The sequence below is a fragment of the Amphiura filiformis genome, chromosome 18 (assembly GCF_039555335.1).
Source record: "Amphiura filiformis chromosome 18, Afil_fr2py, whole genome shotgun sequence".
NCBI lineage: Eukaryota > Metazoa > Echinodermata > Ophiuroidea > Amphilepidida > Amphiuridae > Amphiura > Amphiura filiformis.
The window spans coordinates 41897556-41916836 of NC_092645.1; the positions used below are offsets into that span (position 1 = coordinate 41897556).

The 19281-nt window shown below is 36.6% G+C and overlaps 1 protein-coding gene across 1 annotated transcript; it reads right to left on the reverse strand.

The window, feature by feature from the left end:
• Positions 1-268: 268 nt before the first annotated feature.
• On the reverse strand, positions 269-19006 carry LOC140138680 (adhesion G-protein coupled receptor G6-like). The gene is made up of 14 exons (XM_072160425.1): positions 18822-19006; positions 18337-18485; positions 16995-17137; positions 14697-14857; positions 13765-13875; positions 12733-12869; positions 11847-11993; positions 9735-10086; positions 9012-9214; positions 8397-8567; positions 7597-7721; positions 6924-7186; positions 6106-6172; positions 269-4525 (listed from the first exon to the last, which is right to left on the reverse strand). Exons 1-14 carry the CDS (start codon positions 18925-18927, stop codon positions 4054-4056), a joined length of 2607 nt encoding a protein of 868 aa, XP_072016526.1. The 5' UTR covers positions 18928-19006; the 3' UTR covers positions 269-4053.
• Positions 19007-19281: the final 275 nt, after the last annotated feature.

Consider the following 19281-nt stretch of genomic DNA (forward strand, 5'->3'; position numbering starts at 1 on the left):
GAGTAATTGGCACGAATGGTATGAATGCAGTAGCGTAGCCAAAGGGAGCCGGGGGAAAATCGCGAACGGCAAAGAGTAAATTGTCACGAACATATTTTGGCTTTGCCACACACTAAAAAGCTGTCTACGCTGGTAAACGATGTATTGTGCTATGTTATGTAGATGAATCTGAATTTATTTATTTAGAGGAAACAAAAGTCACAAAGGCAAACACATTTTGTGTAATTTCAATATTTATTCTTATTTCATTATTTTCAAAATAGCCCGAATTGACTAGGATTTTACGCAACAACAATAAACACTCAGGGTCCAACTTCCATAAATTTATACAACCAAAACATTGACATTTGGATATTATGTCTTATTTTTGTTGTTGAGTCTATTAAATTATAGATATTTTTCTTCCTATTATTATTACGGTCTGTCCATTTTCTACTTTTCATTTTTAGTACATCTCACTAAATCTGCATTAAAGGTTTTATTACTACAGACTTGACATTTATTTAGTATGGAATATTTTTTTGCAAAATTCCAAGACTGGTCTGGAAGGGGTCTGCATAAACCGCACGGGCTAAATGTTAATCGGGGTGTGTCGGGAGATTGTTTGACAGAAAACGTGCTTTCCATTAGTTTACATTATGACGCTCATTATTTTAATATAGATAATGTAGTGAATCAGCCTAAAATGACGGATTTAAAGAGACTGAATTTGATTTTTGTGGGGGTAAAATTTCTGAATTTGACCAACAGTATACTGATATTATCAAATTTATTGAGGTTTGAGGTGATATATACTGAACCTAAATACCAATAAGTGTTCGTCAGAACTGAAATGCACTTGTAATCTGAAAGTGGTAGGAGTTTTAAAAAAATATGGCTCTTAAAAGTTGTACGCACACAGAAAGTTTGAATGGCCCCCTGGGGCCAAATTTTATAAACTTACTGTACACAAAGAATCAGCGTGAGTTCAATGGACACTTTTTAGAGCCATATTTTAAGCTCCTCCCATTTTAAGCTCCTCCCATGTTAAAAAAATTGGTACATTGCAAATGTTTTTCAGCTGTGATGAATGCCAATTGCTGACGAATTTAGGAAATATCACCTCAAACAATTTGATAATAACAGAACAATGTTGCATAAAGTCGGAAACTGTGTCCCCCACAAATCTCAAATTCAGCCTCCTTAAATTCGCTATTTTTGGCAAATTCGCTACATTATGAGCACCATAATGTAAACTTATGAAAAGCACATTAATATCAAACAATTATTTTATCTCCCGACACACCCCAATTAATATTTAGTCCGTGCGGTTTACGCAGACTCGATCCAGACCAGTCGTGGAATTTTGCGAAAAAATATTCCATACTAAATGTTAAGTCTGTATATGATGATTTCCGTATACGGACAAATACAAGATTATTAGAGTCTTTGACTCTGGCGAATTCGCAAATTTATACTCCACTAGCATTCCCATCAATTTTAGTGTAGTCGTCAGTAGTGAGAACAGCTATTAAAGTATTACGAAGTTTAGTCAATTGTGAAGTCAAATCAACACATTTCCTCTGGTTGATGCAACACGTTCGCGTAATAGTCTGAAGAAGTAATGTCGGGTCAAATCTCTAGCCGAGTATGTCTGAACTGGAGACTTAAGTCGTAAGTCCCCTGGTAGAAGTTTAGAATGAATGCAGCGCACACAAAAGGTCACATGGTTCTTATAGTTAGCTAAACGTCTAGTAAAGTGTTCAAGGCGAGCAACATCTTGTTGTACTTTAAGTCCATAAGTGTCACGAAGGTACGGTTTGAAATTACTTGGTACTCTAGGTCGGTAAACTTGAGTAAGATTTGATCTTTCCCTAGACATGCTAGAGAAGTCCTTTTCAGAGGGCTGAGCTTTCGGAACTCTAGCGAGTGCCATCTTCAGAGCAACTAAATAAACCAGATGATGCGCCTTATATACACTAGGGGAACTGTCAATAGGACATGTCAAAGTGATTGACATAAAGTGTCAAGATGGGGATGTCAAGATGGAGAACAAACAGCTAATTAACTTAGTCAAAGGTCCTTATGAACAATCTATTCCATTCCATTCCTTTGTCCCTATTGAAATTGTCTGCAGTAGAATGGATATGCCAAGCTTCCATGAACTTCCTTTCACCCCACTTGGTGTTCATGTCCAAAATCTTGGTATTGTCCCAGTCAATGTTGTGTTGGTTTTGCCGCACATGCTGTAGCTTATATAACGTTTTAACAAAAGCATGACTTCTATTCTACTTGTTCTTCATTTAATTCAATCATTAATCATGAAATTAATATCATAAAACAAAACATGTATACAATATATACATATAATTATCACGCAATAGCAAGAGCAACTACATTTTTACTATTAGTCGATCCATAAAGCTGACAAATTTAATAATATCGCATCTGTAAATGAAAGATACATAACACTCCTGGAAATATTTAAGTTGATAATATGATAAAGTTAAATCATCACCTTTTATACAAATGGGACCAAGTTTCAAAAAGTGAGACGAGGTGGGGGCTTTTTTAAACTTGCTGCTTACTTAACGTTGTGAACGATTTTTTTTTGTTTTTTTTTGTGGATTTTATTGTACACTCCGTATGTAAAATTTTGCCGAACATTGAACATGGCAAAAACCGCTATGCAACCAAGCTTTACATTGGGAGGGTGTTACGCCTCCCCTGAGGGATATCCGGTTAGCAGAAATAGTCTACGATCCGGGTCCATACATCTGCATTAATTTGGGTGACGTCACTATCACGGGAAATGGAACAATTTCAATGAAATGTCACCCTCTGCAACCAGTATAATACAAGGATCTATAATAATTCAAAGAATACAAAATTGCGCAGCCCGTTTAATCATGAAGAAAAGGAAGTATGAGCATATCACTCCCGTCATATATGAGCTTCACTGGCTGCCTTTAGAATTTCGGATTCAGTATAAGTTAGCTGTTCTTGCTTTTCGGCATTTTGAAGATACGTTACCAACTTATCTGTCTGCTACGCTCTGCACGTACAAACCAGCTCGATCACTTCGATCTTCTACTGAAAGATTATTGAAATCTCCCCGTGTTAATCTGAAATCGGCTGGTGAACGCTCCTTTGATTTCGCTGCTCCGGCTGTTTGGAATTCGCTTCCAAACAGCCTCCGTAACACACATTCGCTTACTCAGTTCAAAAAGCAACTTAAAACACATCTTTTTATTTGTGCTTTTCCGGATTCACATATGTAACTTGTTTGTCTTTATTGTTTGTGCGCCTTGAGTTCTTTTGAAGATTGTGCGCCTACTAAGAACCCTCCATTATTATTATTATTACTATTAGTTCGTCATTATGCGAAAATAGCAACGAATTACGTTCTTGTATGTGCAAACAAACATCATATATTACACGTATTATTACACAAAAAATTGTGCAGATAAAAGATAAGATAAAATTACACTTAAAGAAAAGATGGGAACGTCTTTTTTATTCGACCAATTTAAACATAATTATATTACAAACATTCCAAGAAAAATCGGAACATAGGGCTTATTATATGGTTGTGTGATTTGTATGTATATAAGTTTTAAAATAACACCAAATTCGTACCATGTATGCCTTTTATGATATGATACAAATATAATAAATACTTTTTTGATACATTGATTAAGAGAAATGAAGCAATACATTTTTTCAGTTACACAGAGTTAGCGAATTTCTACATGCAAACTATTGGTTAAATAATACCAATGAGAACTACCTGCCGATCGGTCAAAAAGAAGTTTTCATTATCAATTGGACCAATCAGCAACATTGTTAAACGAATTTCACCACGCAAAAAAGTTGGGGTGAATTATTTCCAAAGCTCCATTCTGATTGGTGATTGAAGTGAATAATCATGTAATTGACCAATCAGAGGCAATGTTAGATCGGCAGGTAGTGTTCAGTGGGTTAAATTATGTATACCCAAAACCAAAATTACTAAAAGTTCAATTCCATAAAATTGACGAATATCATGGTATGAACTTTGTGAAGATATCTACCTCATACTGAGGTATTGGACTTTGGAGTATCACTGCTTGCAGTTTCAGAATGACCAGTTCGTCCAGAAGAGGACATTTCGGTTCCTGTGCCACGTTGACCACATGCAAGCCACCTTTTCCATTCATCACGGATTTCTTCATCACGCACACAGAACAGAATAAAGATAAAGAACCCTTGCAGCGAATTAAAGATACAAAACAGAACTTGAAAGACCAAACTAGACGCATGGTTTTCAATAATAGTAAGAAAACCGAAAACCCAAGTTAGTCCCAGTATGGCTGTTATAGCTACTGCTGTAATACCTCGGGTAACATACTGTTTTTTATCGCGACTGCTTGATCTGCCAATATCCTTGCGACCACAGGTAAGCTTATACATTATCATCATGAACATCACAAAGTTGAATATGAGGATGAAAGCAATAATGAGGAGATCCGCGAAATAGAAGGCATAGCTTGGCTGCATGAAACAACTGTAAAAGGAAAGGATACATAATATAAAAGATAAACCCACAAATAGATTCATCAGGATTGCCCGATTGAAATTATTTACAAGGTTCTAAAACAAATCCAATAAAAAGGCTAATACACCCAACAGGGATTGTGGCAACTACTTCCTTCCGCACATATGCGACCAGTTACTAACAGCACCATCTATGTCAAAGCTGGTCATTCAATTTGAGAAAGTGCTGTGTTACAGCACAAAACGTCATTGAGGTATGTCTCTCTTTCTCTGGGTCAGATGGCGCAGGATTGCGCTGCTGTGGTCTTCACAAGAGTACGCCATCTACTTCTATCAAAACACAAACGTGTTGCACCATACATTCCGTGTGATGAAACGTTCTTCACATCATTTGTCGAAGATGTTGATGGACATCCCCTTCCACGATGGCCTTCCACAGCTCCCTGAAGAATCTGCTTCTCAACTCCACCATCCTTTCTTACAATAGGGCCAAAGTAGCGCAATTTCCTTTCAATGATGGACTTTCTGATGTTTAAGTCTGTGCCAATCTTATTCAGGACCCAGATATTTGTCTTCTTGTCTTTCCAAGATACTCCCAACAGCCTCCTATAGCACCACATCTCAAATGCATCTATCTTCTTCCTGTCATTCTTTATCATTGCCCAGGATTCGCACCAGTATGTAGCAATTGAGAAGACTGTTGCACGGAGTAACCGTACCTTGAGGTTGATTGATAAACCACGACTCTTTCAGATCTTTGACATACTCGGAGTTGTTGTCCGTGCCATAGCTAATCTTCTTTTGGTATGTCAACATCACCTATTTTATTGGATTTGTTTTAGAACCTTGTAAATAAAGATAAATCCAAGTTTATACAATAATTACAACATTTTGTTTTAAATGGTACTAATGACAGCCATTCGCAGAAATGGTTTCTACTACGCAAATAGTCAGAGAGTGCTCAACCATTTCAAGTAGTGGGACGTAATATAACAGTATTATTTTCAGGTACACTATCTTTGCAATTAAGAGTGCTCAATTCCAGGAGAGCGTAAAAACAAATTTCAAAATAAAGACCTCTAGCATGTCTAGAGTTATATGAAGCTGTCATCCGGTTTTAATGACAGTTCGAGGCTTTTCTTTATAACACAGAATTTGCAAAACCTCAAGAAGCTTTGTTATTAAAATTTAAAAGTTTTTGCTAATAGATTCAAATTTAAAGGGCGCTATTATTTTTTGCATTGCATTTTTAATCACACATACAGACGGTATAACGTGTTAAATTCACCAGGTGATTTTACAGCATCCCAATTGTAAGATTATGGGGCGCCGTACTCCAAATGACAGACTAGCCAGTATTCCATGTTATCATATATTAAAGCATCCTTCATGTAATTATTTCGTGTAATCTAATCCTAACACTAACCCTAATCCTAACCCTAACCTTAAGCCTAATCCTAATCCTAATCCTAACCCTAATCCTAACCCTAATCCTAATCCTAATCCTAACCCTAAACTAACCCTAAACTAACCCTAACCCTAATTTCGTGTAAAATTACATGAAGGAATAACCCATCATTTAGTACTTACTAGTGTTCATTGACATACTGTGTATAGTCGATGGCCATCACAATGATAACGGGTATTAGAGGAACGCCTGTTATAAGAGGAACATAAGGACAGAATGAATCGCATGAGATAATAATAATAATAATAATAATAACAACAACAACAACAACAACAACAACAACAACAACAACAACAACAACAACAACAACAACAACAAATAATAATAATAATTATAATTATTATTATTTGTTTTTATTATTCATGGTTTATTCAAACACACTCGCAGGTAAAAGCTGAATTACTATGAAGCTCACATATAAAAATATACAATATACACCATGCAATAATTAGGATATTCAAGAACAAAAAATAACACACATTTGACCAAACGGATCTCTGCAACCAAATCCCAAGGTGGAAAAGTCCTCTGATAAAAGAGAGGACACAAAGACCCCCGGAAAAGTTTGAAAAGATGGGACTTCGTCCTCGGACAAAAACATATGACCAATAAGTTGGCAATACTATCTAAAGCATAAATGAGCGATATTGCACACAAGTTAAAAATACATTGTTCAGATGACATATAAAAGAGAATATATTAAACATTATTTAACAGGTTGTCCATGTAAGGAATTGGGCTGTCACGGTATCTATGTGTGCGCCACCGAGGAAGAGTAAGTTTGTGTCCATTTCTAAGCTCACGGCCATGCATTTTCACCCTTTCCCTAGGGAGCCATTCACGAAAAGAATCGGATTCCTTGAATTTTTGAGCAAATAATAGGTGGAGGTGTCTCAACAACATCAACAAACATGAATGATAATAAATTTTATTTTCTTACCCCATGCAGCTAAAGATGCTTTCAACAAAAAATTGGAAACATCTGCATTAAATACTTGGACAATCAGTAAGTATAAATTCACACCCTCGACTCCCATCCAGCTGACCGATGACAATGTGAGATAATGTAACAATGCTGCTACCGCTATGCACCCTGCATACGAGTCCGTACGCTTCACTCCAATCACAAACACGACGTACAAACACAGAAGAGTGAAGAACAGACAAATCAAAATCTGCTTTGGTTTTTTCGTCCGTTGTGACCTAAGAAAACCCAAAATACTACTAGTTATATGTTACAGTCATTGTGACGTCAACGCCGCCATCTTGTGGGTACGGCGTGCCTTGTTGCTAAGATCACCGCGTTGACGCTTGATTGAAGAGGTGCATCACGCACTGCGACTTCCGCGTAATCAGGGGCGTAATGTCTAATGCATGACATGCAGAATGGAAGTACCCACAAGATGGCGGATCCCGTGGAAAAGGTTGTGTACACCAAGTTCATATTGTATGTTTAGTTATATCATAATAATAATATAATTATGTGGATCTAAATTGAGAAATATTATAAACAAAACAACCTACAAAGGAAGTGCGATCAGTAATATTTTATTAGTTTCTGCTCATAAAATTTCACACAAAAAACCCAACAAAACACTAAAAATGATCCTTACTTGATGGCCAGGTATGTGATGAGAGCAATAAGCAAAGCTGATATACTGACGCCACATCCAATTTTACTTAACAGAACAAGAACGAGAGTCGAACGGGGAGTCGAATACCGTTGACCGTAGACATCCTATATAAAGATTGAACAAGTGGAGAGTCATGACTGAATTTGCTACGAACAAAGAGATTAATTAAAAGAGTTAAATAAGTCAGAGAAATTGCTGACATAATTCCAGGCGTCTCCCGAGTATCTTAAGCAGTTGGTTCAACAAAATTGTTATTATCGCTACATTTATTATGGGATATGTATCCATGGGGAGACTGAAGATTAAAAAAAATCTAAATACTTTTACCTATTGCTATGGCAATGACCGCGCAATATTGGTCTTTTTAAATGGAGGGGGTGAGTCTGCGCACAATCTTTGTCTTTTAAGATAACGGTCAGTCATAGTGACCAGATGTGGTACGTAGGTCTCTGAATAGTTCAAAATTGGCTCTAAGTAATTCAACAGATATTTGCTAATGACATATCTGCCAAATTGTAAACTGATCGGAGTTCGCGTTAGTAAGAAAAGGCGTGCGCAACCTATCAACCTCCGTAAAAGCGCAATCGGCAGAAAACGCCATTTTAAGTCTAGCAACACTGAATTAGCAAAACGGTTGATAATTGATGTCTGTCGCACCCGCATCCCTCCTGGTTTACAGGCCTGCTGATGGGTTATGGATTTATTACAATATTATTCCATTCGTACGGGATGATTTATTTCTAACAAACTGAATTTAAAAAAAGAAAAGATAAACTTACGACTAACACTGCAAAACTGGTAAGATGGTCACAATGACATATGATCCTACCAGTTTCAGTGATTTCCACGAGTCTACAGCCTTCATTGGACCAGTCGCCTTGCCCATTTTCCAGATCAAAATCCCAAAATACGCATTGAAAATTATCCAATGTGTTATTTTCTTCTTTAGACTGCAATTTGTAAAATATTATTTTAGACATAAATAATTACGATTGTTTAACCAGTTCAAATTTGGGGCCCTGTTCAAACATAAAAAAACTGTCTAGTTTCTGCTACTTAAAATGAATCGTTACCATGGTAAAAAAGAAAAACAATATAGTTGTCCACGAAGTCCTATTATTAATGTTATACTTTTAATATTAAGTGCAAACTATTCTATATTTTTTGTTATGACAGGTATTAAAACCAAATTGAGACTATTGTCACCAACATCTACTCTAAATCGGAAGCGTATTTTGCAGATTCATATGAATACGATTGATCAAATTATCGTGTATATTTATCTGCTTGAAGGGTCTAGTTGAATAATGTGTGTTGATTCTATAGTGGAACATCTCATTGAAATATTTTAATAGACCAGAAAAACATACTGAACATATGATTGCTCGAAATACCTGTTTATGTAGATATGTTGAAATAATTGGTTGATCTGGAGCAAGGTCAAAGACTTTGGATCCTTCAATGGTAGCAGAAATGACACGGGTACCAACCAATCTTACTCTGTTGATCGTAGACTCGTCCTCAAGTCGTCTAGATTGAAACAACTTGGTGTTTTGATACAGGATGAAGGTAACTGGCAACATAGTGGTTTCATTTACTATAAAATGAAAGTCCAAAACATTTTATTTACTTATTACGTTTCACTACCTGGAGAGAATTGATCAAAAATTGAATTCCCTCCTGAGGTGCGTATCTGTCAATGAGTTGACCAGATCACAAGGATGTCATTACAGCTATATACACAAATGGGTCAATGAGTTACATAAAAATGACCTTGTGTGGTATTTAGTTCCCAGGAAGTGAGTTTTGCCTGAGGCAATTTGTGGTTAAATGTTGATCCCTCACTACAAGAGTTATTACCGTCGATTTGGATGAAAAAGGAGGTGAGACATGATCAAATCTCTCCAGGTAACAAAACGTAATACAGGCATTGAGTAAGGATACGATTTGAAATAATTGTAGAAGAACAGGACAGTTTTGTTTTATCATTCTTAACATGAAAATATGAGCATACATCTACTAAAGTTGGCTATTAATTTTACAAGTTAACGTATTATATTTAGTCTAGCAGAAATATGATATTCAACTGGAATGATGTAGAACATCAATACGCCTACCGTCCGATCTGGAGACAACTTCCGATGGTAAGGCAATAGATGTATCTGACTCATGGACTGATATGTCTTCAGGATCGTAAAATATTTCAGTATTTCCGACATTACTGGAATTCCGTACAATATTGGCGAATCCAATTCCATATGGTAAGTTGGGTCGTGGAATCTGTACAGCTTGAACATTAATATTCGTTCTGCTTACTGTGAAATTCATTCCTTGTTTTTGAAAAAATGACAATTGTTCCACCAAGGTAATCAAAATGCGGGTTGAAGCATTTTTATCAACAGCGGCCTCAAAAACTTCTTCTTCAATGTTGAGAATGTTGTCTACTGTGTCAATCACAGAAATAGTAACCTTATGAATTAAAGGAAAACATTATATACTTAGAGTAAATCGGACGTACTATTACACCTATTCATGAGCAAATCATGCTTCTTTTTTTTCAATCGTAAACGGCACGACCCATTTCACTGTGCGATAGTATACAAATACTACATGATAAGAGGGGGGGGCAAACTATTTTCCGCGAGGTACTGGCTACGTGCCTATCACCCCGAACCCGGACGGTCAGGTGTGATAGGCCTGTAGCCAGTACCGAGAGGGAAATGTACCCTATTTCGCTGATATAAATCATGCATTATTTGTTTTATTACACCAAACTTTGGCTATGGGAATGAGATTTCAACGTAGATAAGGGAACCATCGCACGGTGAAATAAGTTGTATTGTTTGTGATTGGCCAATAAAGTGGCATGATTTGATTATGAATATGATCGAGGTGTAATAAGACAGCTTGATTTCTACTGCTGATATTGGCATTGACGAAGAAGACTCAAGTGGTATACAATTACTATACGTCATAACTATTTATTAGGTAATCCATACATCTTATTGGTTAATAACGCTAGCGTCCGAGTACGGTATTTTGACTACTTCCCCGCGCCTGTGCAATTACGCGCACGCGGGGAAGTAGTAACAACTTCCGCACCCTACTACCACACGGTGTCTCGACCCCGCGCGTCACCGTTCCTTCAGACGTAGCATTATGCTACACAACGGTGATTCTGCAGACGCGTTTATCGTGAAAATGGCGTCTGCTGCAGTTATTTTGCCGAGATTACCGATGGATAATAACACGCAAATATGACATTTTATGAAACAAAATGCTATTTATGGAATGTTATAAAGAAAATTAGAATAATATAGGTCAAAATGTAAATTGATTGAACAGAAATCCTCCAATAAAATCAGGTAAGCAAAATATTAAGCTTATTTACCATGCTGGCCGGCACGTTAACTGGTGTGTGTGTTGACTTTTGTTTACGATTTTACCGTGATTAGTGAAAATATTTATGAGGTATAGTAAAACAAATACAACATGTTCCATTTCGGGGAAGTAATCAAAACTACTGGTCCCTTGGTGTTGGATGATTTGACTACTTCCCTCCGCTGACGCGTCGGGAAATAGTCAAATCATCCAACACCTCGGGACCAGTAGTTTTCGACTACTTCCCCTCAAAACATGTTGTATTTGTATAATACCACATGGTTAGCGGGAGATATAAACTATTTTCCCAAAAGGTACTGACTAGTAGCTAGGATGCGGGCCTATCACCCCGAACCCGAAAAGTGAGGGGTGCTTATAGGCACGTAGACAGTACCGAATGAAAATAATTGACCCATTTTACCGATAAACAATGTAGTATTTGTTTTATTACACCAAACTCAGGTACCGGAAATGAGGTTGTCATGTAGATAGGGAAAACTATAGTACGGTGAAATATGTAGTGTCATTTGCGATTGACCAAATAAAGTGGCACAATTTGCTCATGAATATTTACACGACAACCTCATCCGCATAGCCCAAGTTCGTGCAATAAAACAAATACTACATTGTTTATATGGGAGAAACAGGGCAGCAATTTTTCCCTCGGTGCTAGCTACGGGCCTATCCCCCTGATCACCCCTCACCCTTCGGGTTCCGGATGATAAGCCCGTAACCAGTACCGAGAGAAAATAGTTTGCCTTATTTTTCCTCTTACACAACAGTTAACCAATTGTATGTGTATACGGCACGTCCTCTTATAAAAGCATTGCTCCTCTTTTATCACTTACTTCTGGTGATGGCGACTGTACGTTGATGATACTTTCTAAAGTCATTGCTACTGCTTCTAAGCCTGTTGCGCTGATTGCACTCGTTATATTAGTTGCTTCTGCCAAGTCAGAAGAAATCTGGGTCACGTTATCCTGCGTTACTGTATTCTAAAAAGTTAACCCAAAGAAAATCAATAATCGCTTTTAAGAGCATGCAAACGTATGACGATATTAGAAGCTCTCAATGTATTTCATATGTAAATACGGTAACGAGGACAAACCCCATCTAATACTGAACTTATTTCAACAACTGACTTTTCTTTATAATACTTTACTTTTTCCATAAACTTTTAATATTTTTTCGTATATATTATGTGACATTTATGTTGCAAACTATTATTAAACAATGTGCAATACTTGAAGGTGCGTCAATCTCTTCGATGTTTGAGCATGTAGTTCTGTATTATTTTGATTTAAAAAAAGCGCAGTGATTTACAGTGCGCAGCGTCATAGATACAACGCCTAGACGTTAACCCACAAGCCCCCCGGGCACAAGCCTCAGCAAACTCTACAGGTTGTCGCTGACCACTACGCTCCCACATCATGTCATAAACTATTTAACAACACAGGGACGTTGCAGCTTCAAACGCCATATCCTAGACATTCCACAAATGACCTTCGCAACCAGGATCAGCTCACCGAGTTTCGTACGGGTTACAACGAGACAATTAGCAGTAAGATCCTTGTCCAAAAATTTCGAACTCAATTTTTCCACGAGAGCGTACTAAACCACCACCAGGGTTCGAACCCGCAACCTCTCGCACCATAGTCGAACGCCTTGTCGATAGAGCTAACTTGACTGTAAACTGTAAGCTATATCAGTAAAGTGACTTCGATTACTGTTTACCTGAGATAATTCTGTGAGCACCTCGTTGATTTGATTACTATCATCACCGAAGCAATCATTGATAACAAGATCTTGCCATTTTGGCGCAGATATAAGATCTCCTATATCCTTACATTGTCTTGACCCTCGTGGACCTACTGGTATTGGTAAAAGAATTGTGTACAAACAAGTATATGTTTATTTACTAGATGCAGTACAGAAGTACAGAATGGTTAAAAGAAACATGTTTTGATGACGTGATTTGGACGAGTTAAAGCAAAAAATGTGTGATTTTTTCACGACAAGTACTCAACCTTCTCGAGCTTCTACATTTTCACGATTGTAATGCTCGCGTACTAAAATACCACGTGCAGACAAGCTTGAAGTGCTCTAATTACAATAATATTGTAATTTTATTGTAATAGAGTTTTAAGTATTTGTATATGACTTGCAAACAAATCATCATGTATAACCCAATTTTAGGCTTAATCAGCCAAAAGCGATATTATGCTAATGTATACAGACGCTTTTAAGTCATTTTAAACTTTAATTTCACCTCTTTTACAAAATTATTCACTTTTACAGTACTTTTTAAAGCTTTTTCGGATATAAAATGTATCTATTTATGACCAAATTGGTGGCGCTATTTAGTTACTGGAAATTACTATTTCAAGCTTTTAATACAAATAATTCCTTTTATTTTTTGATGAAATATGTTTATAAAATTTGTTTGTTGCTTGTTTCACCTAATCCATCTGTTTTAATGACAGTAATGATCACCTACCCCTTGCAAATTAAGAAATATGATTTAGAATAAATAGCGCCACCTATAGTTTGCATTTACTTAATAATGAAGCCAATTCTATATACATCAAACAACCGTGTGTGGCATATGATAAAGAAGACAATTGCTTATAGCAATATGGCTATTAGGTGTTTTTACATGGAGCAAGATCGTGCAAGAAATATCTTATTGTAATGTTAAGTCAACCAATCGGATACCACATTTAGATCTGATGAAATGAAATGGATTATTATTAATAGACTATTTACCTGTTCCAGAATATTCGGGGCATCGTTCTGTCGATTCCGCCACGTGGCCGACCTTTGTCTGGGGCCACGTCAATGGATAAGGATCATTGGTTTCATCTTCTTGGCAATAATCTGTTTTGACATGGAAGACATTTTGTAAGTTTGTGAAATGTGATTAACAATTAATACAATTGGAGACAGAGCATGTGAATTTGATTGAAGATTTATTTAAATAAAGATACGTCCTCGGTCATTTTTCAGCAGAAGTGGTGCTTTAAAGTAAATAGTTCGGTATATGCGGGAATTAAATGATGCCCCCCAAGAACTCTAGCAAACCAAGCTTCCTTTTATGATCCTATAACACATTCAAGATGTTAAAATAAATCCCGGCACTCCGGCCATATTCAAGGTTAAAGGGCAACACAGTGGTCAAATGTCAAATTCCAAATGATTAACAAGCACACCACCTTATTCCTCTCATTGCAAGGATTCAGAAAAAGTATAGTTTGATCTACCTGCGACATACCGTTAACGCGTTCTTAAGTTATAAGGAAAGATGTCCATTTTTTTTGCGGGGGTGGTGGTCAGTTTTTGAGCCACACAGGGGCCAAAAATTAAAAATGCTTCGATTTCAACGAAAATGGTCTTTTTTGGATCCTTGTTTCTTATTCCGCGTGGTATATGGGATATTTTGTTCTTGTTTGAATATTAATGAGTTATTTTTCCCATAAGAATGTCTCTAAAAATTACATTGTTAGGGACACTCTCTAATATTACATGTCATTGATGGATCCAGAGATTTTGGAAGTTGGGGGTGGGGCGAGCCGGTTCTGCCCCTGCCTGGTTCCGCCAATGTATCGATGCACATCCCACACCCCATTCTCCACCCAGACCACCATCTTTACATAATACAGATACACCATGTGTATGGTTTGATTCCCTCATCCACTTACCATGTGTAACATTACTTTCACAGATGTAGCCATGAGTCAGACCAATGTCACACGGTTCGTCGTTCCATGCACCTCGTACGTAACCCCTACCGTAATTTTCGGTTGTAATTTCTGCACAGTTGTCTGCACTATGGTATATCGGTTCGCCCGGTTGCCAGTTGCTGTCAGAGAACAATATAATACAAATACATGTACAACATGGTTGAGGAAAAAAGTAGGGCAAACCATTTTTCCCGCGTTACTGGCTACGGGCCTATACCCCAAATCCGTACTATTTCCCCGGTTCAACCATGTAGTATTTGTTTTATTACACCTCCAACATATTTATGAACTAATGGTGCCAATTGTTCACTTTGTCTTAATTCAAATAAATACACAATAACCATGGTAACTTTTACCATTTTTCAGTGATCCGAATTCCAAAATCAAGTTGTGGCCTTAAGGCGAGTTGGAGGGTGTTTTCCATGACTATGAAACTATGAAAAAGTCTGCAAGTACGGAACGATATTCTCTGAACCAAATGTGTGACTCCCGGCAGTAGCTTTTTCAAACTGTGTACGTAGTGATTTAAAAATGAAAACCATCAGAGGTACAGATCTATATATGTATTGCATAGTTTTGTTCTATGTTTTTGCTCTATGTATCAATTTTTGTAATTGTTAAGGGCTTAAGGTGAGCTCGTAAAGTTATAGTCTTAAGGCGAGTTAGAGAGTGTTGCTCACGACTATTTGTTGGTGCCCAGAACTACGAAAAAGTCTGCATGTACGGAACGATATTCTCTGAACCAAATGTTCAAGCTGTGTAAGTAAGCATTTAAAAACGAAAACCATGAAAGGTACAGCTCTATGTATGTAACGCACATTTTTGTAATGGACTGAAGCTGAAACATTGAACAACTTACGCGATCGAAATGGCTAGAAGATCCCAGATGATGGTTCTCTATACTGAAGTTGATTAAGTTAGCAAAGACTAAGTCTTTAATGAAAAGTATAATATGATTCGACGATATACTAGCATATAAATATGTATGAATACATCAACAAATTACAAGTTTAGTTCTTACAATATTTACTTATCCGATCCTCTTCTTGTTCATGATGACAATGCTCCGTTCGTTCAAAGTTCCATTATTTGTCCAGTTCTAACTTTGTCATTATTCCACAGCAATAATATCCATTGGCAACGATGATATCTAAAATGATGTTACTTTCACCATTCGCCCAATATCTTCAGGAAAACAGGACTGCTTCCTTATCCGCCCTGTTTCCACTAAAATTAACAGATGCGTTGTTTCATACACCAAACCCCAGCTTTTAGGGAGGTTAAGCACCTTCATGTACCGGTACTCAAAATCTCCTGCATTCACATTACAGCTCACACAACACAAATTCCATAAATCTCCTTCTGTTCCACTTGATCGACAGACTTTAGAAGCTTATTAAATCAGTTATCAGCATGACGGCGAAGACCATATTCAAATCCCTCTTTTTTGAGATGACGCCACACTGTCTCCTCGTTCAGCGGCTTAATACTTATATATAGCACCTGAACACTCAAATACTGTACTCCTCACACAATGCACACGCTTCATAATACTCAAATATCTGTCCAGTAAATCTGTTGACATTTGTTTTTATAGCAATAAAATCCCACATCTATTCATAGACCATTCTGTCACATTCAGCTTATTTTAGAAATGGAAATTCCACATTATCATTAGGCAATGTACTTTGATTGAGCAATATGGAATTTCCCCTATGTTATTAATAACTCTGATTGAGTTTGTTTGCTGTACCCAAAGGGCTTTTCCTACATGTCATAACACACAAACTCTTGCTTTTCCCCTTTCTCTTATCTAGCTTTAACTTCACAATACTATTAAGCCCAATATTTCAGGAACGGGTACGAAAAATGTAATTTTTACAATAATAATATAATGCGGGTGGTGTCTAAAGAAAACGTGTAAATATTAGACAGGAAATAAAACAAAAGATTATTTTTTAAAATACACTAATGGATATAAAATCAGATGAAAGTTTACAGCCAATGGTTTATTGCTGTACTTTATTAGCTCTCTTCGGGCATAGGTAAAATAAAACCAGGTCGCGAAAATATAACTTTAGGGCTTGGTCTTAAAAAAAAACGTTGAAAGTTTTGTATGTTTGTCCCCTACAAACAATCATCATGGTATATCGATTATCAAACTGAACGGAATAACTCAGCTCTCAGCTACGACTTGGTATATATTTTGTTACAGTAGTTCTTCCATATTTGTCACACAATGGGCAGAACACTTACGTATAACCTACGTCAATGCCATCGCCGTTCCTGACTACTGTTCCGTCGAGCCAAGTAAATCCATTTCCATTAGTGGCGCTTGCCATCAGGCCTATCCAGTATGCTGCTAGTGTGGATTCGGGTAACAAAGAGGAGAGGAATGCCTAAAAATAATGTTTCAAGCCATATAAGTTATAACTCAGTTAGAAATAAAGATATGAATACATTAAACTTAATCTAAAATATGGGATTGATAAAGGAGCCAAAGTTTCAGTGCCATTACAAGCGCTACGGTCGCTACCTAACATTGAATCATGTCGTAATGTAGATGATATTTAGAAATGTTTTAGGTCGGGGTTTGATTAATTTGTCTGTGGTTTGATTGTATTAAAATAACTGGAAAATGCTATAAACCAACGCATACTCACACGGTTCAATGTTACAATATGAGGCGGTCGCTACTTTTACCTAAGTGGAGCACTCATTTTGCTGATTGCTTTTGAACCGGCAAAGTTAATATTTTAAAAGCCATCATTTTGAAATTAACGTCATGAAACATGCACGTAATGGTCCTTACATTACCGAAATTGCAACCAATTTAAAGCCATTTGCCAGTGGCGTAACTAGAAATTTTCATTTGTGGGGGAAAGCGGGGGCAAACATAATAAATGAGGGGGCAGGCATCGTTCATGCTGTTTGGGTTTGTAAGGGGGGGGTCATATGGAAAGGTTTGTATACAAAAACGATTCTCTTATACACCATCTATGATCAGTTTCCACCTGAGCACACATTTTCGTCCAAGAGCTTCCAAGCAAGCAGTGAATTGTCTCTACACATGCTTTGATTACACTACACGGTTGAGTGCATAGCATGGTAAGAGCTGTGTGGGCTTCTAGTTGGAAAACAGGCCTCTGTGAATGGTTTTTGTCGAAGCCTCAAGTGTTCCCTTCATCCAATCAGATTTTTTTTTAAATATCAAACGAAATTTAATGTTATAGCAATGCGAATGTGGTAAATCCGTTGAAAACTGCCTATCCAAGCACATTTTTTGAACAAATGTAGGTTTTAAAGTTTTCATTACAATATTTGTCAAATGTTATGTCATTAAATATAAGAGCACACTTATATTGTCCATGTAATAAGCCTCATTTTAATGAGCAATGAAATGAGCTCTCTCAATTGCAACTCTTGTGCAAAAAGTTACTATTTTCACCTGTTTTGTCATACGGTTGTAAATTCAATGAACTATGACTTTGCTAAAGAGCGCTTACAATTTGATATGTGATTGTGAGGAGTCTTGGGATCTGCTTGGAATTGTATTGGGGGATGGGGTTGGAAACGGGTCACATATTGTTGTACCTACATTTTCTTCAGCATCCTCAATAATAACAAGATCAGCGCCCATTTGCAAACACGCTTCTCGTGCCTCTTCTATTACCAGTTCAGAATCTTGCAGTATATAGCAATGTCCGTTGTAGTAAGCCCAGTTTGTTGGGCAATTTGTAGTATTATCTGTTTTAGAAATAATAATAATAATAATAATAATAATAATAATAATAATAATAATAATAATAATAAGTATAATAATAATAATAATAACACTAATAATAATAATAATAATAATAATAATAATAATAATAATAATAATAATAATAATAATAATAATAATATATAATAATAATAAACGTAATAATTTAGCGTAAACGACATATACGTATATTTACTATACGGCCGAAGTATCATGTCAGAAAACCAAATTAGTCGGAGTCAATGATGATGATTTAATTGTTTAAGGTTGTCGTAAAGACACAAATAATTAGCGAACTAAAAAGACTTGCTGCTACATACCGCTTGTTGCCAAACCAACAGCATTCCTTCCCAAACCAAATGTCATCGCAGACACACAGTAAACGACATAATATGTAAAAAGCTTTGCATCTCCAGACATAGCCATGTTGATCTCTTAAGTTTATTGTTAAAACGTTCACTGCTTTGTCATATAAATGAATGAATTGCAAATGTTTTCTACTTTGTCAAATATATTAAGGATTATTTAAGGCTGCCTTAGTACATATAGATATTTCAAGGAATTTCCCTAAACATGGTTAAATAATACAACTTTCATTCGATCGCGTTCCCTAAAGTACGATTTCCTTTACCTTGGCCCTGGCCTTTAGTATTGTTGCAATGAGTGCTCCCACTCATAGTATATCTCACTAACATTCAAAATAAATCTGTTTTTTTTGGCTGTGCAATAGGAAATGATTGTTTGAAGTTGTGCAAACAGTAGAGCACTCATTACATCCTT